The sequence below is a fragment of the Xiphophorus maculatus genome, chromosome 12, assembly GCF_002775205.1.
Source record: "Xiphophorus maculatus strain JP 163 A chromosome 12, X_maculatus-5.0-male, whole genome shotgun sequence".
Taxonomy (NCBI): domain Eukaryota; kingdom Metazoa; phylum Chordata; class Actinopteri; order Cyprinodontiformes; family Poeciliidae; genus Xiphophorus; species Xiphophorus maculatus.
This window is the reverse complement of record NC_036454.1, coordinates 23,101,848-23,123,495: the sequence shown is the minus strand read 5'-3', so window position 1 is coordinate 23,123,495 and position 21,648 is coordinate 23,101,848. Positions and strand designations below refer to the sequence as shown.

The 21,648-nt window shown below is 38.4% G+C and overlaps 1 protein-coding gene across 4 annotated transcripts; it reads left to right on the top strand.

Moving 5' to 3' along the window:
* Window positions 1-19,900, top strand: LOC102217982 (type I inositol 1,4,5-trisphosphate 5-phosphatase-like). Of its 4 annotated transcripts, none has more exons than XM_023343941.1 (16): window positions 1-340; window positions 7,106-7,147; window positions 7,388-7,488; window positions 7,576-7,663; window positions 12,287-12,350; window positions 12,955-13,058; window positions 13,267-13,319; window positions 15,406-15,525; window positions 15,943-16,027; window positions 16,139-16,234; window positions 16,323-16,397; window positions 16,599-16,672; window positions 16,768-16,879; window positions 16,970-17,038; window positions 17,123-17,182; window positions 18,192-19,900. In XM_023343941.1, exons 1-15 carry the CDS (start codon window positions 314-316, stop codon window positions 17,162-17,164), a joined length of 1,152 nt encoding a protein of 383 aa, XP_023199709.1. In that variant the 5' UTR covers window positions 1-313; the 3' UTR covers window positions 17,165-17,182; window positions 18,192-19,900. The 4 variants fall into 4 exon arrangements, with proteins under 4 accessions (XP_023199709.1, XP_005814967.1, XP_023199711.1 ...); XM_005814910.3 differs by having other exon boundaries at window positions 1-547; XM_023343942.1 differs by lacking the exon at window positions 1-340 and adding an exon at window positions 607-719.
* Window positions 19,901-21,648: the final 1,748 nt, after the last annotated feature.

Here is a 21,648-nt window from a genome sequence, read left to right as displayed (position 1 = left end):
CAAGTATTTTTTAAATTTCAAACTAGTACGTCCTACTTGCGCGAGGGCGGAGCGGCTGTCAAAACAACCTGTGGGCTTCCTCCGGCTCGTTTGAACACTTTTGAAGGCAGCGGCAGCGACTCGTTTAGTCCCTTAAGAAGCTACTAGTCCAATTAGCTCGCAGGGGGGGAGGAAATCCACGCAGCTCAACTCTCCGCTCCCGGAGACTCGGCGATGAGTATGAGCCCTACCGTGGTGTATGATGACGACCTGAACCGACTGCCCGCCATCAGCAGCAACCGAGTTGGACCGCGAGCGGCGCTCACATACTGAGATGATGGCCTACTTCCAACCACAGCTGGTATAAACTTGGGTTGTTTTTTTTGTTTTTTTTTTTTGGCTCGCACGGTAAGCCTGTTTAAGCTCCAACAGAGGCGCTACCGACGGGTCGGAAGTTTTTTTTTTTTTTTTACCACCGGGACGGTTTTGTGAAAGTGGTCGGTTAAACATGGAGACGTTCACCAACGTGCTGCTCGTCACCGCAAACGTCGGCTCGCTCTTCAACAACGTAAGTGTTCAGCAGAAAGATAAAACTGCCGTAACAGGCACACAACACCCACCGCGGTAGCAACAGCGGAGGATTACATTAGGGCTCACGCTGAAACGAGTTGCAGCAAGTTACGGGCAGGCTACTGTAAGGTCTCTAATGTTGACATACATGTTGGGTGAGGTTCTTACAGGTGATACATTGTTTTGTCTCGTTGTTACGTTGCTTATTTCACGTGTATGATGCGGCTGAGCCCAGTCGGTGAATCGTGTTTATCACAGCCGCGCTCAGCTGTGTCCTTCCGCTTTCTTGAGTAGCGTATATAAGCAAACGTTACCTGTCGACGAGTCACGTGACCCGATCAAACGGGTTCAAAATCTAGTGTCAGGATCCAAGTGAAACCTTAATATACCTTTATAAGTTTGGATAAATGTAAAAAGATTTATTGAAATCAAACTCGTGAACCTACTGCTGTTTATGTTGCTGTCCACACTTAAAGGTGCATCTCAACACATTAGAATGTAATTGAAGAGTTAATTTCAGTGATTCGGTTAAAAAAAAAGTTTCAACCTTCTATTTCTATTAGTTTTAATTATTATGTCTTAGAGCTAACAAAACTATTATAGCTAGCCTCTGTTCTGAAACTCTAAATATTACATGTGCCCAAAAACAAACAAACAAGCAAAAAACAGGAAATTTTTTTCCTGAAAAGTATTTCTAAGTCCAGGATGCTTTCCTAACAGCCTTCTGCTGGTCTGTAGTGTTGGATCTGGTATCTCTCATCTTCCTCTTGACAGAGCAGAGAATGTGTACTATGGATGAGTTTACTTGGAGCAGTAGAGCTCCAATTGCTATGGCAGCTTTGCTTTGTGGAACCTTTGTTGAAAATAACACCGTCACTTTGCAAGTTAGTCAACTTCAGTTTGTTCAAAAGTGCTCTAAGGTTTGTTGAGGTGATTACTGCTGTATGGTGAGAGGAGACCCCCGCTTGGCTGTGATCATCATTGGAGAGGTGATATGTTGTTTAGCCCTCCATTCAGGTTACAGCAGGACCAAGTTTTGACTGAAGGAGGGCTGACCTTTCATCATCTCTGATTCAGATAAATAAAAGTTTATCAATGTGTACAGATCTTCTTCCTGACACATAGTATAGACTCTCTGTAGGCCAGTTTGATGCCCTATCAAGCAGAGTAATATTGTTGTCATTAAATTGGTATTGGTACTTTTTGCATGTACTTGTAAAAAGTATCAGTATTTCTACCTTCTGTAGGAGGTTCAAAGTCCTACAATACAATGAAAGCAGCAGACGGCTATGTTGCCTTTGGACTTGAGAAGCAACAGTGGACCAACACTAGTAATTTGTCTCAAGGTTACAGAGTGCACTCTGTTTATCTTGTTGTTACGTTGTTTATTTCACGTGTATGATGCGGCTGAACCCAGTCAGTGAATCGTGTCAAACTTGCTTTGTGGAACCTTTGTTGAAAATAATACCATTACTCAGGTCTTGTGCAACCGTGTCAAACTGGTTGCACATGAGACCTAATTTGTGAGTGGTTTGCCTAAAAAGACAAATCTGAGTTTGCACCAGTGTAACCACTTGCTCCAGGAAAAAGAAAATGCAGAAACCTATGATTTCCACAGTGCAGAAAACGCAGCAACAAGCTTGTTGAATCTTGAAATTCAACAGGCAAAATGGAAAGAGATTTCCATTTCATTCTCACAATAAGTGGGTTTCTGTGGGCTTTCAGCCGCTGCAACTCTCAGACATGTTTTAACTGGTTAAGAAGGGCTTGGCTCAGCTCTGCTGTCCTCTTTACACAGACAGAAACAACGTCAGACATGGCAAACAGTGTAAAACATTAGTCTGGAGCTTTGGGCCCAGCTCCCCAAGTCGGCACCGAATGTAGAAACTTCACACTGTACCTCAAACATTTGGGGATTCTCTTCCTCTTCACTTTAACTTGATTTCTAAATGTAACACAAAATTCATGTTCTACTAAAGAGAGGACTTTGGACCACTTAGCAACAGTCCAGTGAGTTCAGTTCTTTTTCTCCAATGCAAGTATGACGCTACTTTTGTTGTATCTAGTTCAAGTTCACATAAAAATAAAGCAACAGCTATAGCCCGTGTTCGTGATATGTTTGTGCAAGATGGCTCTTAAATTGTCTTGTATGGCTTCACAGTTTATCCTTGTTGCTCATGCAACTGTTTCCTTTCACTCAACGTTCCATTAATATGGTTGGATAAAGCAGCAGCCAGCTGCTTCAAACATAACCTTTTGTGGCTTCCCTTGCTTATGGTGGGTGTAGGCATATTCATCTGCGTTAACAGAAATAAACACTTGAAATATATTACTGTTTGAATCTTTATGTTGTATGAGTTTTACTTTTTGAATTGAATTCCTGGAATATATTCTTATTCAAGGATATTCTAATTTATTGAGATAGAAATGTAGCTCAACCAGAAGCAGCGCTGTGGTTAAGTAAAGGTCATGACATACTTTAAATACACAAAGTTTACTTTATTTTAATATTGGACTATGCTTAGAGGTTTGTGTACATGGAATAGGGCTGCACAATATTTGCAAGACAAAATATTTTGCCATTGTGACACTGAAAACACTGAAAATTTTGATCTGAAAGGACCCAGTTTTCTCACTTTTCTCATTCTTTTCCATCATTACTACTGTATGTCCCAAGCACTCTCCCTGAACTTTACCGTCTTGGTATATATCAGGTGTGAGCATAAAAAACAGTGAAAGACCATCTAGCTAGCCAAATATGCAAATTATTGACAATTTAATGCAATTTATATGCATGAAATAAAAAAAAAAATCCACACCAAAAACTACATCCTAGCAGTCCTTTGTGATTGCAGCTACTTAAAAGAACAGTTTATTATTTAATGACGCATGTGTCTTCAGTAGTTTTAAGTCAGAGAGATCAGTGAAGGTCAACACTGATCCTGTGAGTTCAAGCCACAGTATTTTGTGGCCGCTTGAGCATCATGTTTTGGGAATATGTATTATACTATGTTTTTGGGCACATTTATCTCATTCCAGGGATTATGGGTCAGCTTGTAGAAGTCATGTTGCCTTATGCTGAACATGAGATGCTACTGAACAAGACAGAAACTCCAATAAGTCAGAAACATCAAGGTGCCAGACAGACATGATTAGCACGAGGGAGTGACCAGCCCAAAACCCAGATCTTAGAAAACTTTGTCATTTTGTACTTGGTCTCTCACACAACATTATTTATGTTCCTAAATAGTTGTGCAAGTTGCCACATTTAGAGCAACTTCGAGGCTCCAGTCTGTTATAAAACGTATGTAAATATCCATTACTCTCCCTTGTTTCAGCCTGGGCTGGCTGGGTGAAACGTTCAGACTTAGCAGGAAGGAGGGCGCTTGCAGTCATGGAAATTTGGCTCAGGACCATATTTCCGTTGAGCAAATTTCGGTCCAACGATTCCATGTGAGATCCCACAGTGGGAAATGCATAAACAGATGAATATCTACTCTCCCTAGGGGAGTCGAGCCTTTCTACTTAACGCAGGGCCCCTTCTATTCTTATAAACAAACACTCTGAAACGTTGACTCAGGGTGAGAGAAGGATGTTAAGCAGACCGCAGATTAAATCCTAATGCTCCACAGAAATGGACTTTAGGATCAGACACACTAGCTGCTTCAGTAACACTGAAAAACGGACTTTGCTGCTCCTGTTGAAACAGAACTAGCATGTCTAATTCTGGACTGCAGTGTTCATCTGCTCAGGGGCTTTACTTTTTTTTTAATAATAAAGATTTGGAGACAAATCTAGTTGTCAAGTGTTTATCTTCATTAGTGTGCAAACATGGCTGTGGTTGCAGGCAGAGTGCTGTGAGGTCTCCTACCTTTCACCTGCACTGGGCCTCTGTTATCCCTGTCATGCAAATGCACTATGCAAAGCAAGTTTTGCAGTCATGACATTTAGATATATTTATTTCACTGACCTCTGACACACCAAAATATACATTTTGCAGCATCTGTGTAAGAAAAGCCAGGCTCCAAGTGGACCTTTTTTCCTCAGAGATATTTTACTGAAATACACTATTTAAAAAATGCAGCTTTGTTTTTATGCCAAAAGTTTAAACAGAATGTTACTAGCCTAAAAAAAAAACTACTTTAAAGGGAGAATCCCTGCAGCATTTTTGCAGCCGTTGATGGAAAGTCTTTCTTTAACAGAATCTAATGGTAATTTTTCCACCTACGTCTTGACGTTTTGTTTCGCTGAACCCTCTTTGATTTCTAGAAATATCAATCACATCTTCACAAATGAATGATGGAAAGAAAAATGAAATAAAAAACACTTCACTATTGAAACACCTTATGACTCAGCTGCAACCTTTTTTTTTGGTCTTGGGTAAACATCTGCCATCATTTTTCAACAAAAAATGCATAATGGTTCAATTTCATCTAAGAAATACATAAATGGAACAGAACTTTACAAGTTTGTTAACATTGCAGTAATTTCAACTCATAACGTTGCTTTAGTTAGAGATGAATCTGCTGAGCAGGGTACACAACAGGCTGCAGACTTATAGCTGCCGATGTTATCTGTAGATGTGCAAAGTGGTGTCACGCTTCTATAATCTGTCAATCACACAGTCTTCATATCACTTTGACTTTCTTAATTCTGTAAAGAAAAGAAAGAACTGTGTTACCTTTTTTGTAGTCAAATTTTGAAATGCACAGGTTTTTTTTAAATTCATGTTTTACTTGAACAGGAAAACCTCAAATTAATTTGGAAGAGTGAAATTATGTTTGCTGAGTCAAATTACACAATGATCTGCTGTTTGACCAGGGGTCTGTGCTTTTTTTAAGGCCATAGTATAACAATCCACAAGTGGATATGTTGGGAGCTTTTAAGATTTTAATAATAGAGTTTTGAATAATAAATTATTTTTGCCAGAAATTCATTGACACTGAAAACTTAACATGTGCTTTTCTTTAGCTACAAATGCATTTGTTATTATTAGGGACAAAAGTTTGTTTGTTTTTTCACAAGCAGCCGTATCGCCTGGATCTGACCAAGAAAAGTTTAATACAAAACATTATTTGTTTAGCAAAACCTAAAAGGTAAACATAACAGCAGCCTGGGGCTACCATTCATCACTAACATGTGATGCAGCCTGTATTAAATGAGCAGTTTATCAGTTTATTGGTCCGTTGCAATGAAAGTGTGTTTCGATACAATATTATTGAGAAAACAGATCCTTAAACAACTCATTGAAGCAGTGCAATGGCAGGTATTACCAAACAACCTGCAGTGACACAAACAAAGATTCATTCACAACTGAAAAACATTCAAAACAGCTGCTAATATTTCCTGAAATAGGTTCCCCAGCTAGCTTCCGTGAGTCAGATTAGGCTGTGCAGAACGACCATACATCTCAAATGTAAAATGTTTCATTTAGCGTTTGAAGAGCAAAAGTTCACAACACTATGATTTGAAAAACACACAAAAAGAAAACGCTGAGTGCATAACAAACTGGACACCGATTCCTGAAGATTTTAACGATTAAAGTGCTCAATTTAAAATTGTGTATTCACAGAATCCAATTTATGAACAATAGACAAATGATTTCACTGAGTTTTTTTTAGGAACATCTTTACTTGAAATGGCCATCCATAATTTGAAACAATTATGGAAACTGTTTCAAATTATGAAATGTAATGTTAAATTTTACATCTGGAAAGCTGCATATGAAAAGTGTTTAGCACATCCAGAATAACATTTTTTTGAGGAAAGTAGAGATATTTATCTCTAATGCACAGAGGATATTTTGGTGGAAATCATCACTAGTTACTATCATAACTATCAAGCACAGTAGTGGAAACTCGATGATTTGGTGTACTTATTCTCACCAAGTACACCATCAGCTCCTCTATATTAAAGTATTCTTGGGTCAGTAAAACTGAAGCGACATGTTAGCAAGAGTTTCCCCTGAAACGGCCACGAAGAAGACAGAAACTGCTAGTTGTTGCTGCTGGAGCTGCTTTTATAATCCATTGAGTCATAGGTTGTGATTCTGCGTTTTGGTTTTGTTTAAAAACAATTAACCACAGATAAAAACCACACAAAGTCTGGATTCACTGCTTATTATGCATATTATATTATGGTTGTATTACCCAAATGATTATCGGACACAATTCAAGTCATACTGCACATGGTTTCAAACTATGTATGCTATGTGTTTTATGATGGAATGCCAGTGTTGATTTTGGTCAATTATTTGATGATGTATCTAAAAAGGAAATGAAAGAATATTGTTCTATTTAATTCAGTTTTCGTTGTTTGTTTTCTTTGCTTCTTTTAGTAAGCTATGTTGTGATTTCTTTCTGTAACACAAACAGAAGATTTGGATTTTTAGGATCATGTATGAAAGGCTAAAAGTGTAATTGTTTTAATTAGCTTCTTAAGGGAATGTGGTCAGAATATGAGGCATATTGTTTTTATTTGACATTGATTGAAACTATTGAATAAGTGACTGATTATTAGTCAAATAATTTTGCTTTTTTTTTTTTTCATTTCGAAGGTGGATGAAATCCAAAGTGGATGGTTAGAAGAACTGTATAAGGTAAGTTTGAACATTTTATATTCGCATTAGTAGTGATCTCTCTGTTCTAACATATAAAATTTTTATGTGGGCGATCTCATGCAGCTAAAAGAAATACAATCTTTGCTAATTCTTTCCCACTTTTGTCGCTCTTCCAAATATGGAAAAAAAACTGTAAGACCTCTGATGAGCTGTAATGGTCAGCTTTAAAGCACTCTGTAATGTGAGCTTGAACATTAGACTTTATTGGTTTTGAAACAGACAGTCCGGAAGTACAAGCCGCAGTTCATCGGCCTGCACTTCCAGGAGGTGGGAGGAAAGGACTACATGGTCAACATGGACAAGGCAGAAAGCTTCTTTTGGTAAAAACACTACTAAAAAGTAACCACAATGACCATGTAGTCACAGTGCATTACATCTGACAAATTAATTCCCCTTCCTCTTCCTAGCAACATAGAGTCCAGTGAGGAAATGAAGGAGTTTGACAGGACTTGCATTTATGTGGACACCCAGTTCCAAGCGGAAGACAGCTTTACGGTAGGAAACCTATTGGAGATATTCCAATATTCTTCCACAAGATGGCGCTCTCCTCCACATAAAGGTGGCCTCAGAGGCACTCTGATGCTCGATAGGAATCTGCAGCAGATGTTTGCTGATATTAATGTAAATGCAACCATTTGACTGTGTAATAAGGTCATGTCAGACAATGTTAGGAGGGCATTTTTTAAAAACCTTGAAAGCATGCTTTGTTTGTTGCTTTTTAGCTATTTCAATAAATATAGATTGTCTAACAGCATGAATTCATCAAGCGCAGTAATGAACTTCTGTGGTTCACAACCTTTAATGACATATTGCAGGTGCGCCCTCTTTAGGAAATCCGCTTTCTTATACATTCTTTCTGTTTGCTCACCTTTATTCCTTCGGCAGAACTTCATACATCAAAGCTTCCGTGCAATATGAGCACTCTGTGTTCAAAATCCCAGCCCTTTGTATGGGACATGGATCTTCTAGATATAGTATAAAACAATGTTGGAGCTGTAACGCGGTGCAGGCACAGAGAGATGAGAGGCCCTCAAAGACAGATTTGTTTGGTCAGCCGTGATGCTTTCAGTAACTGGACCAAGAATTTCTGTCCATAGCTGCCGTCTGCAGTGGTGTTATGGAGCTGTGAGCAGGTTTGAGCCGGTTAGTGCAATAAAGCCATAGTTCATGCAAGGTTATACTTTCAAAACTCTAAAAATCTTTAGCTGCAATATTCTTGTTGATTACACATGACCACCATGAAATATGGTGGTGACTGCAGAATGTAATCTGATGTTGCCTTTCTTAAGATATAACTGGAGTGTTTGCCATGGTGAATGAAACTTTGAACAGCTCCAAATATCATTCAGTTCTAGTGATGGGCCAGACACCTGCATCATTTTTACACCACGGTTTTAAACAGAGCTGTGCGATATCCGGAAAATACTTAACAGTAATCCTATCGATGACAATTGCAATGACTGTACTGGTTATGATTAACCCTCCTTTCCCCAACACTTTTGTTTTTCACCATTTCAGTGCTCCCACTGCTCTCTGTGAGCTTTAGCATCTCAATTACTAAAGATATACATCTGGGGTGAGCATTAAGGATCTAATCACCCAAATATATATCATCAGTTTTAAATACGTTAATCCAGTTGGTCAATTTTAAATCTACTGCAGACTATCTGCTACGAATGGATGGCATGAACCTAAAGTAATTTTGTTATATTTTGGGATATTTACGGCACTAATGATGATCCTTTGAACAGTAAAAGCAAAAAGTCCTGTTCTTCTGTTAGTTTTCGGGGTTTGCAAACTTCATTCATCAGAAATTATCCTTGTAATTGGAGAAAATGATCTGTAATCTTTTTTTCCGTTCCGATAACATTAAAACCATGAAACAATTGGCCAGACTAACGAATGAGCTTATATTAGTTTTCTATACTTGTGTCAACATATAAAGAATTAAATTATCAAAAGTACTAAGTTCACCAGTGTTTTATTGAGCATTTTGCCTCAGTCTGTGTATTAGAGTTAAAATGTCCACAAATACAGTAGATGTTGTAGATTACATTATAAGAACTCTTATGATTCGTTTTATTTTAACAGCACGTAAAATAATTCCTGTTATACATTTTTGCTGAAAAATATTTCTGTAAATTCAGAGATGCCATATTACTGTACTATTATGTTCTCCAGATTGTTATATCATGCGAACATCACTCCTTGCTGTGCGGTTGATGTTCAGGTCATAGAACATCAGCCTTAGTCTCCACACTGGTCATGCAGGTCATTTCTTGTATCCACCCTTTTTCTTAACCTCATGTTTCACCAATCAGCTTCCAGTGGTTTAAACTGTGCTTGCAGTTGGCTGTAATGGGGTTTGTCAAAGTTTCAGTCCTGGCAGGGAGAAACACTTCTCCTTTACAGAAAAGTATCTGCGTTTTTCTTCAACTATTAACCCTTCCTCCTCCCAGGTGAAACCCTCACAGCGCGGCTGACAGTAGGGGTCAATGTCTGCATCTGTAGACTGAAGGTGCGTGAAGCCAAAAGGGGGGAAAGTCAATGACCAGGTGCGAGAGAGAGACGGGCCAAAGTCAATACATTTAACTCTAGATTAAAACTATTGATCCCAGGCTATCTGTACACGATAAATTAAGCGTCGGGGGCTGGCGGTGGACAGCTGGGACTAAGTTTTCCTCTGGACTCGAGTGTTTGCACCCTTCTCTGTTTGCCCTGAGAGGGTTGCAGCCCCTCTCCCCGACCACCTCCCCACGTAATGCCTCATTCTCATTTCGTTGGTGCCACCCGCATTGATTTTCAATTTGTTTCCCCCTGGCTACGGATCATCAGTTATAAAGCCAAGAGAGAGAGCTTAGTGGGGGTGGAGGGGCTCTCTTTTCTCAGGGGCTGCAGACGTAGAGGGGCATGCATCCCCAGTACAAATGGTGTTTTGATAAAAAATCACTTGAAAGTCAATATTTTTTTATTAAACTGTGCACAAACCTGATTGATGAAGATGGGTGTTTGGCCAACTATGTGAATGTGTGTGTGTGCCTAACTGTGCGTAACACTGCTACTAATCGCACATGAATTAGGCTTACCTTCAGGAATCTCTAGAGAGGAACTTTACCTGACAGTTGAACTTTTTTTTTTTTCCTTCGTAGAAACATTTCAACTCCTGCAGAGTTCCAGTAATTTCCTCCGTCGCTCTATGTCAGACAAGTCGGTCACTAACTGTTGTTCACTGAAGCCGTCAATGGAGACACCTCTATTTTAATAAACGAGGATGACTGTGGCACCGAAGATAAACGATGTCTTCAGGGAGAGATCTCTCATGCTCTGACTGATCGTCTGTGTGTATGTGTGCGTAGCCCAGCTCTCCGTCACGACCTTACCTCCTAACCCCCCTCCGTGCGCTCACTTATTTTTATCTCGGCCCCCTCTTAGAGCGCCAGCGTTTTCAGACAGCAAGCCTACTGCTTAATACCTTTTAAATGGTTTTAATTTTCTGTCTTTATTGATTTCACAGGCCATGATTAATCAGATCAGTGGAGCAGGCAGTTAGTACATTAAAAATTGTCAGCTCCATGTCAGGGATGATTGGGCGCTGAAGTGTGCACACTGAAAGTGGCTCTGCTGAATGTTTTTATTGTTAAAAGTTTCACGTGGCTTTTGATTTGCACAGCAGAAAAACTTAGTGACTAACTGGAAGATAAGGCTTTTATTATCTAAAATAAACAGTTGGTCCTTGAGACTAGCCATGTGTTTGTGTCTACATTTAGTTTTAGTTTCGTTTTGAGGAATGGCTTATGATTTCTCTGAAATGCAGACCTGAAGATAAAGGGTTAGGCACATGTTTGTGCACAGTTGTGTGTCTTATGATTTGCAGACTGCAGTGTCAGGATATCTGCAACAGATATATAAAACTAAAGTGCACTGGTGTGGATAAATTTGTCAAAGAGTTGCGTCTGCTGTTGCAGTAGCATAATCTCACACTGAAACTCATAGAAAATTCCAACTGTTAATTTAATTAATCTTTTCAATGGGCATAAAATATATCCCAATAAGAAAAAAAAATGTTTTTAACAAAATCACAAGGTGTACAATTGTTAACAATCAATACTTGGGCAACCTTCATTTGGAGACAGCACAAAACTTTGTCTACTATAATGCTTCACAATGTTGAACCATAGATAGAGTCATCTTTGACCATTAAACCATCTCTCCAATCATCCAAAACCATGTGTCAACTTTTATACTCTCTTCGTTTTACCCTTTAGGTTTTCTGTAAGGTTTTGATTTAGGAACTTGGTCTGGGCCAGGGGGTTCCCAAGTCAGTGCTTCGACACACCTGCTTTAAATGAAACCAGACCTCTGCAGAGATAATGGATGCTGATGAGCCATTTTATTCAGGTGTGTTGGAGCAGGGATACGTCTAAAAGTTGCAGGATGGACTTGGGCACCCCCGGTCTAGGGACTTAGATGGTAATGTTTTGGTTCCTGCTGATGGAGCTAGTGATGACTCTTTTTCATGTTTACATCTACCTAGCCCATCCTGCCACCCTTTTCATCCCGTGACACTTATGTTAGGAAGTAGTTAAAATATTCCCCTAAAAAACCTTTTTCAGCTACTACTGTTTTTTTTTTAATTGCTATTATTATTTTGGAAACAAATATGCCCTGGTGTGTTGTTAGAAGTTATCCATGCTGCTTGTAAGTAAAATCAAGAAATGTTAGACCCAACAGTCTCTATTTAAAAATAAAACTATTTTAATATATTCAATTGTTTTGATATTTTGTTGCCAGTATGCTAAGAAAGACTAACAAATTTGCCCCAAAATATCAGACTGCAGAAGTACACAAAAGTATATTTGTAGTACACCAATAACTACTCTGACTGCAGATATACTGAAATGTGGCAAAAATGATTAAAAAAAATTCATTACTTTACACATGCTTGCCTTAAATACTAAAATAGGCAACTAATAAATTATTTTACAACTATATTATTATTATTATTATTTTAAAAGAAATTTAACAGGTTTTTTTTTTGCTTCATTTTTTTTTTTTACTTAATCAGTTTGTGATTACTTTCTTGGGTATTGAACACCATCTGTTTTATTTTCTCCACAGGCTTTGGGCAGCATGTACTTCATCCACAAGACACTGAAAAATATCTATCATTATGACTTTAATGGTAAGAAATCCTTAAAGTGTGAAAGTTGCATTCATTTTATTGGTTTATAATGAATCAAGTTGTGATGAATATTTCTATGTTTTTGCTTTTTCACGATACATTTGTTTTTTTAAATAAATGATTAAAATCCAACTGAAAGCAGTGTAGCCCTCTGCTTTGATCAATTGCTCCCACCCCGTGAGGGACCGGGTTGCTGTTGCATATGATTGGCAAAATTCTTGTCATTTTTCATAGGATATTTTAAGATGTTTCTGTGTAATGAGAGTTTGATGGCTCTACTGCCTAGGCAGGTATTTGCAAAGTACTCAAATTTAAAGTGGAGCTGTTATTTCGGCTGCTGTATAGTCCAGTCACGTTAGGTGTGAAAAAGCTTGGCAGAAAAGCTTATGGAAGAGCCATAAACATCCCGGAGCTGCCACTCGCTGTGTGGCCCGAACCGATCGTAGTTGGACAAACGGAGTCTAATGGCTCCCGCTTATAGATTCCCTCATCACGTATGCCGCTCTGATGAGGTTAACACCAGTTTATTGATCGCTGTTTGCATGTTTTCTCACTCTTTTCCATGTCACCGCCCTCGCTCTGCCTTCCCCCCCGCTGCTCCCAGTTAAGGATTTTAAAGCCGTGGTGGGACAGACCAAGTACGTGGGCTCGCTGGACGGCGTCGCCACCGTGGAGAAAGAAAAATTCCCAAAGAATTTCTGGCCCGATGTAAGTCTGTATGCAGGAGTGTGGGGAGCGCTACGGCGAGGGGGATGCTAACGGGACGAAGGGAGATGCTGGGAAAAATGAGTCCGCTGGGGCTGCTGACACAGAGATGAGACAAATTATCTGCAAGAATCAATAATTATCAGTTTGGTGCTTTAAAGACATGGCTCCCTGGTGTTTAGCGATTCTCTCTCATTTGTCTCTGTTGCAGTTCAAGTGGTCCAGAAAGGGCTACATGAGGACCCGCTGGCTCATACACAACCAGTACGTAACCCTGAGAAACAGTGAAACACTTTATTTTTTGATAAATTATATTGTCATGTTGTTAAGAGAGTTTTAATAACACTTGTATTTAGAGTAAAACTGACCTTTTTGTGATCTTTCCGGATTGATATGTAGGCCAGTGTTTGATACACTCATAGAAGAGACAGGGTTGAAAGCAGAAATTCAATGATCAGCGTTTATATAAAACCCTGTCTTAGTTTTTGGGTTGAACAGAACATGTAATTGTCTTCACAAAGAAACATTTAGGAAGCAAAATGATTTTTTTTATATACAACAGAGTTGAAGAGCTTTTCACAATATGGCTTTGTATAAAAAAAAAATCACTGATTCTGACTGATAAAAGAATCTTTTTCAGTAATAACTTCAGACTGAAGAGTGTTGTTGCTAAGTGAGTTTCCACACAGTCTTTAAAAGTCTACAAAAGTGTTGCATTTTATTTGATCTTATTTATTTTTCAAGTTTGGAAAAAAAATTCAGCTATGGAATTAACTATGTAAAAGTAATTTACTATACAGCCTAGAATTTAAAAGACACAATTGTGAAATTCTGAAACTTAAAAAACTTTTTTTCACTGATGTTATATTTAATTGACTTCAACAGTCTCAGATTTGTCACCATATAGCTTAAGATTTTGACCAAAGCACTAATCAGTAAGATTTTTCAGTCACTGACGGGAAACCCACAGATAAAAAATAAAACATACGAAGATCAACAACTTCAAAATGTGAAATGGGGCAAATTCACAGCTTGTTGGCCTCTTGGATCAAGCTCTTAAACTGGGTCTTGTTGAATGCCAGATAATCAAAGCTTATGAGTTACAGATTGAAGAGCAGCTGATCTAGATTAAGATGAGATAAAATCTTTATTGCTCATAAAAATGGAAATTTGGTTCAAATAATCTGTCAGATGCTTCCCATAACTGCATCATAAACATTTATCACGATAATTGTAAAAATGAAACTAAAATACAATCTGCAATAGTGTGTTTATGTTTCCTCTGGTTTTTGGAGTTTGATGAAATAAGGCACAAAGGAGTTCTTGTACCTGTTCCTTCTGCATCATGGCGCCCTGAATCATCTCTGAAGGCAAAAGTTCAAGTTTACTGCTCTACAGTTTACTGCTCTTAATCTATAGAGATTTTGTCAGCCAGTCATACGGCTTGTTTTTCGTACCACTTAGTGAATTTATTCTACACTGGATGGCCAACCATTTTGAAAAAAAGTCTTGAAATATTCCACTTGAATGTAATAAATCTGAGTTTCCATTTTTGAAATGAGTGATAAAGAATATTTTTCACATTTTGAGATGTTTTGAGATATTTATAAATTGATTAATTTATAAATATAATTATTCCCCTTAACCTGGAATTCAACTTGGTTCCATATAGATTACTCTGCAATCTAATACTTTTATTTTATTTTTTTTTTACCACATAACAAATAAAGTTGACTTTAACTGTTGAACAGTGATGCTACTTGAAGACAAAAAAAATGTTAATGCTTGTTAATGTTTCATTATCAAACATTTATTAGTTGTTGCTGTTTGGAAATTCAAACAGAATGCTTTGTCATTAATCATTTGTCTTATTAATCGTAGCTCAGTAACAACTTATCAACAAAATCATATTTTCATCACTCCTTTTTAGTGTTTGTGTTGTTTTCACGAGGTTATGAAACATGGCACATTTTCATAAATTTGCCATCTTCAAATTTAAATCTTGAACAATTCCTACAATTACAATTATTAACTGAAGATTGTATAAACCTGGTATTTTTATTGAACCAGGTTAATCATCTGCCACTACTCGCGGACTTCCCCTCTGCCAGATAAAAACAAAAAAAGTTTCAGTTATGTTTTTACAATGTGAGGCAATAGTTATCACTTGGATGCATAATTCCTGGCACAAGAGGGACAAACATCTGAACTATCAGCAGTCTACACACTGATAGGAAAGTTGCGCTATCGTACATTCACAATTTCATTGTTGCTCACACACGTGTCGTCTTAACTGATATCAAACTGTTTCTTTTCCTTTGTTTTTTGCCAACGCCTGTGTTGCCCGCAGGGGTCTCGACCTGGTCAACATCCACCTGTTCCACGATGCCTCAAACCTTATTGCCCTCAACTCCAGTCCCTCCATTTATTCAGCCAACCGCAAGAACGCTCTCAAATACGTCATCAACAGGTGGGATCAGCAACTGTACAATTTGAATGGGCCACCCGAACATATTGATATGCAGAACACCTGGATTATTACAGATTTGTAGACTGTATTTACCAGTTTCCTAAAGTACTTGGTGACACTGGATTTTATTTAGGGATATAAGATTAAAGAGGACTGAACACAAAGGAATGAGACACACTTTTAAAATGTTTCGTTGTAATAAATGTTGAGGATAAAGCAGCATTGTACCTCTCTGTCTAAATAAAATCTAAATAAAATACTTTGTCATATGTCCTTGCAAGATGAAAACAGCATAGAATTGTTTCAGGCAACTGTATTACTTTGTTCCAATTTAAAAACCAGAATATTTAAAGAATATATAAAATAAACCGTAACCTTTTGTGTTAAACAAATGAAGTCATTGTTTGACTTTTCTAGGTTATTAGACAGCCGCTACACTGCTATGCCCTTCTTCCTGTTCGGAGATTTTAACTTCCGTTTGGACACCCGTACATTAGTCCAGGTATGTTGGACTATATATATATATATGTGTGTGTGTGTGTGCACCAGCTTCATATTTGAACACAGACTCCCGCCCACTCCCTCTTATTTCTGCTTGTGTTGCTGTGGCCAGTTCCTGACCATCGAAGCAGATGTTGTAAAAGATGTGAAAGACAGCAATTACGAAGTGGAGAGAATCACATTTGAAGAAAGAGACAACGACCGCCAGGTAATTACAGCAGCCAGAAAGCAAAAAAGTCGTCGGCGGATTTGACCCAGACTGGCGTTCATGTTGTCCGCCCCGCCCTTCCCTTCAGATGCTGCTGCAGATCGAGGAGAAGCTGTTTGAGTACGTGCACCAGGCAGTTTTCCGAGAAGACAATGGCAGAGCGGTAGGGTCACATTCCAGACTTTTGCTCCATAAAAACAAGAAACTCAGGTTGTTGCGATCCAGTCGGCTCTGTTCTCAAAGATTTCAGATTACAAAACACATAAACCCATACACACCAAAACCAAAACTTAAAAGACGGCTCACTAGGGTTTACCTGGAATTTTAAATATAGACACATTTACTGTTTTTATTTGCCGTTCAGCTGTTAAAGTACGACAAAGAGGTCACACCCTTTCTTGATGCTGTCAGGGAAGAGGACATCACATTTCCACCCAGGTGAGAATAAATTTACCCTAACAGTAAACGATAATCTACAAAAGCCTCTCCTGATCTACCTGACAATCGAAATATGATTTTGTCGTCTCCTGTAGCTACCCCTACAGTGAGGACCACCATAAACCGAGGCAGTACATGAACACACGCTGTCCCGCCTGGTGTGACCGCATCCTCATGTCTCCCACTGCCAACGATTTCATCAACAGGGTCAGACTGAACTGTCTGCACATTTCATTTTTACCCAGGAGACTCTTAATTGGCAAATATTAGATTGTGTTCATTTTCTGTTTGTCTCAGAGAGATTATGATGGGGAGGGTGTTTTTTACAACACAATTGGTCCTAATGTCTGCATGGGAGACCATAAGGTAAGCTTTTAACAAACCATCTATTCTGGTCAGGCAATAAATCAGCCGCAGACTGACTCTTTGGTGTTTTTTGGTGCCCTGCAGCCCGTATTCCTGTCCTTCTCGCTGAAGACGAATAACCATTGACTCCGATCCTTCTCAATGGTAAGAATATCTATAAGTAAAGCGCCATATGTGAGAATGCAGTGCTTCCAGAGGGCAGATTTAGAAAGAGATTGTGGTAATCCTGTTCTTCTCCCTGGAGAGCCATAACCAAGCCAGCCCAGTGGAGTCAGAATATGAACTAAGATGAAGCACCTGCGGGACACGAGTGCTCCTTTTGTGTCCGGTGTAGTTGAAGCACAGGCGATCAGCACCTTCCACTGATCTATGTCTATTGAATCCTCTGGTCTCTCGCTGCGGCTACACATTAAGTGCATTGCACGACTTCTTTTCATTAATTACAATCCGGATGGCCGGCTGGAGAGGCATTCATCCCGCCCCGGCAGGATATTGGCATTTTTACGGCCATGATTTTGTTTTGCTGCTGTTTAAATTTATTTGTTTAAGGATGGACTGCTTTATCATGATGGCCTTTCTGTGTGTGTGTGGGGGGGGTCAAATAATGAATTCCTCTCAGGGATGAACATCCCACAAAGATCCGTTGTTTCTTTTTGATTTTTACATTTTGAGGGGTCAATATAATCCCAATGTTCAAGACTTGTTGTTACAGTCTGACCTCTGCACAAAGCACTGTGTGGAGGAATCCATCACTGCACCTTGAACACACTGTGCCAAAGGTGAAACAGGATGTTTTGTTTTATTTAACCAGGAAGATCACATTGAAATTAAAAACATCTTTCTTTCAAGAGATGAGTTGTGGAGACCCTTTTCTTCAACAGGGACCGGGTACTTTACACTTTTCAGATGTTTTAAACACATTTAAAACTATGTATCAGTTACTTTCCACGTCACAGTTCTGTACTATTTTACGTTGGTCTGTCACAAAAACATCCCAATGAAACCCTGGGGTTTGTAGAAAGATTAATGGAGTTTAAATACCTTTGGAGTTAATATTTTTGAATCAAAAGCTACTGAGCTATCCTTCCAGAGGAGACAGGAAGTTTAAAACCATGCTGTGCATTTGTTTTGTCTCACTCTGTGTCTGTTCCAGGTGTTCAGCTGCACCCCCACAACTCAGCCACCCTGGACGCCAGCATTATTCTCTTCCACCTGCAGGACTCATGAAACCGTCTGCTTTCATATGTTATCTGATCTCTGAGCTGCAGCTTTCTCCATGCTGATTTTATTCGACATGGAGTTCCTGCTTGCAGCCATGTGGGCAGATCCTTTAATCCTTACTAGTTCTCAACATTTTAATGTAAACCCTCATTATTGTTGTAAAACGGTTTCTAAACATTGTGTATATATATTGTAAAGCTATGAGTTCATTTTTTTTGTTGTTGTTTCAACATTCAGAACTCTTAACCCTCGTGCACGTGCTGTTGACTTCGAAACAGATTGTATCTTATCAAGAACTGAACGTTAGCCCTGTAGATTAGATGCGTCGGCTGCCACGCTCTCTATACTTTAGGCATTTGTTGTTTTCTGCCACTATGGCATTTTAAAAACAGGAGCGCTGCTTCTTATTCACCTTCCTATTGTCATGTTTCAACCGATGTTCTCCTCAAATCTACCTTTAAAAAAGGCTTTGGAATTGAAGTTTGACATTACTGAAGCACAACACTTGACGGCCGGAAGGCTCTGAAATTTTAGAGCAGCAGCAAAAGTATCTAGCGGTCTTCATCTGCTATAAAAGAAATTAGATTGTCATGAAAAAATATTTGCCCCCTTTATGATTTCTGGGTTTTTTTCTCCTTTTTTTAAAAAAAGTTGACTGACATAACTAAGATTTCACAAAAATGTTGTTGATTCAGCATTACATGTGATTGCTTTTTCAACAACAAGTTGGTTTTAAGTGAAGTTAGAAATGTGATTTTGTACGTCCCTGGGTTATGTTAAGGTTTGTCCAATGATCTGAAACATTTCAATGGGACAAATAAAAAAGGAGGGGGGGAGATCCGTGAAGAATTAAATCCCATTCTCCACCGTGTGACGATGACGGGCTTTCTATGTACTTACCGTACATAATACCAAGTGCTTTATCTCCCAAAACATCTCAGCTGTTCTCAGTCTGTCCTTTCATCATTACTTCCGTGCCGCGCAGCATTCCTGCACTGGAATGTCTCTTCTCACTCTTTTTCAAATGCATCTTCTTTTACTGCCAAAAACAAGAGTCATCATGCTGTCCTCTTATGTTTACTTCTAACTGAAATACGGAATGTGGTTTCTGTTTTATTCCCTGACTTAATTGAAACCTCGCAGGATGCTGCGTATGTGCAGCATACACACACACACACAAACACACACTTATAAAGCATGAGGCACTGTTTAAGTTTTCTTTCTTGATTAGTGATTTTTATTATGCACGTTGTTAAACTGTAACTCCAGTGCAGTAACATCTTTTTAATGTGTATGGTACCAGTTCATGTTTTAACCTGGTTTTAATGATAGAAACCGCTTCTTACTGTGTTTTGCTTATTTTTGTGGTAAGTGATGAGGGACCTGTACACTCTCTATTTATTCCAAATATTAGCGGAAGTGAAGTTTTGGATGTCTTGTTTGTACAGTTGGCCTGTTGCTTCACCATAGCAAGACGCAGTGATGATCAAGTCTCCTTTGTCTGAACCAGTGTGTGATATAATGTAATGTTGTGACAGGAGTGGTTGGTTGGAAGGACCAGTATTACCTTTAGTTAACTCTAGTCAGACACTACATGTTTTACTTTTGTCTTTTGGAAATAAAGCATGCAATGCAAAGTGGTTCTGTTATTTGAGTCGTCTCTTCGTGCTGTGTTTGGATCTTTGATTGTGAAAGATTCACACCAAGAATCTCTTCATTTCCTGGATAATGGCAGGATTCCTGTTAATAAGAAAACACTTCAAAAAGCATCTTTGGTGAAAATGTAGAGACTTGAGTACAAGAAAATATATGTGAAGATATAACATCGTATTTGTATTTAAATGTTTTTCATTAATTATTTAGGAATTAGTATTTCTATGTCTGAATAAACAGTGTAGTACCCAAAGGTATTTGCTTTTTCATGGCTAATCCATTTTCAGAATGACTTTGTCATGACTTTTAGATTGTTTTTATTTTCTGATTACATCACTGTGCATGACACACACTGATTGTGCTGGATTCATGGTAATAAAAGGGTTCATATAAATTTTATAAGAACCGTTTGCATTTTAACACCACCCTTTAGTGATAATGTTCACTGACTAAATTTTACTTATTTAAAATCAAAATTCAAACTGTTATCTTAATCATCCCATGTCCATTACTATTTATTTATTTATTGAATATGCAAAAGGAGAATGTTAAAATTATTAGTAATTTTAAAAGAAAGCCAAATGCTAATTGTGAGGATAAAGTATTCCAATCATATACAAAATCACTTATAGAAAAACATTGTTGTACTTATTTTACTTATTCAATGGTACTCTTGTAGTTTCATATAATTAATCTATTCAATGATGTCAAAACCTCAATGGGTCAAATTTAGGACACAAAGCAAAGTAAAAGTGAACTAAAAGCTGATCCTACTGTAGGTTCCCATATGAGTTGATGTTTGGCAATATGTTGTCAGTCCAGTTTGCATATTTTCATTCAAAGCCTTTGGCTGCATGCATTGTGTTTCTTTATTTGCTCCTTGAGAGGTTAAAATAGTTCTCCGAAAGTGGTTAGAGATTACTGTTGAGGACAGGCTGCTACTCAGATCGGTAAACTTTCAGGTGGAAAGTCAGAAAATCTGGTAACTTCACGTCTAAATCCAAACTTTGCTGCTTACTTACTGCTCTGTTCATTGGATTTCTTGACTTAGATTACCAGTATATAAAAAATTTAAAACACGAGCTTTGGATGAGATTTTGAAAATGGCCGCAATGTCTATTAAAATACTTGCAGAATTTGTGTTTATGGCTTTAAGAATATGTTGCCCTATTCCTAGTCCAGCGTACTTTGTTTATGCTTTAGTCGTGGACGATGTTCTTCAGAACTGTCCCTGCAGCATTCCTCTGCCTTTCATCAAGTGTGGCATCGTCTGCAGTCTGCTGCACGTTGCATATGGAGGACAAACACGCAACGTCTAAGTGGTGAACAAACATTTATTGCTGGCATTGATTTTCAATTGAGCTTGGGTTGCAGGCACCATTGTCTTCAATTAACACCCCCCCCCCTCCCAACAGAATAAATCACACAAGATTTGACCTATGACCTTCTTCTAAGCACCTTGTGCTTTGCCTTTTTAACTGCCACCTGACAGCAAATACAAAGAAATGAAGAGAAGGAATCAGATCTCCGCTTAATTATTGAGAAAAAGATCAGAATCACAAAGTCGGATAACAAACCCATAATCTTTTATTGCACACATTTTCAAGTGTGTTCATTTTACATTGTTTAGCTGGACATTTTTACAGGGTGTTCAGTAACTTAAAAGCATCAGACATGTATACGCAGAAAATCGATCGAGATATTAAAATTTCTAATTTTGATTCAATTCACTAGAT

Bases quoted from the DNA above. Each gene is read 5' to 3' on its own strand.
- LOC102217982 (XM_005814910.3), top strand. From the start codon at position 488: ATGGAGACGTTCACCAACGTGCTGCTCGTCACCGCAAACGTCGGCTCG. The intron at 16,235-16,322 runs GTAATTACAGCA...CCTTCCCTTCAG, and splicing joins AAAGAGACAACGACCGCCAG to ATGCTGCTGCAGATCGAGGA. The intron at 16,398-16,598 runs GTAGGGTCACAT...TTTGCCGTTCAG, and splicing joins GAGAAGACAATGGCAGAGCG to CTGTTAAAGTACGACAAAGA.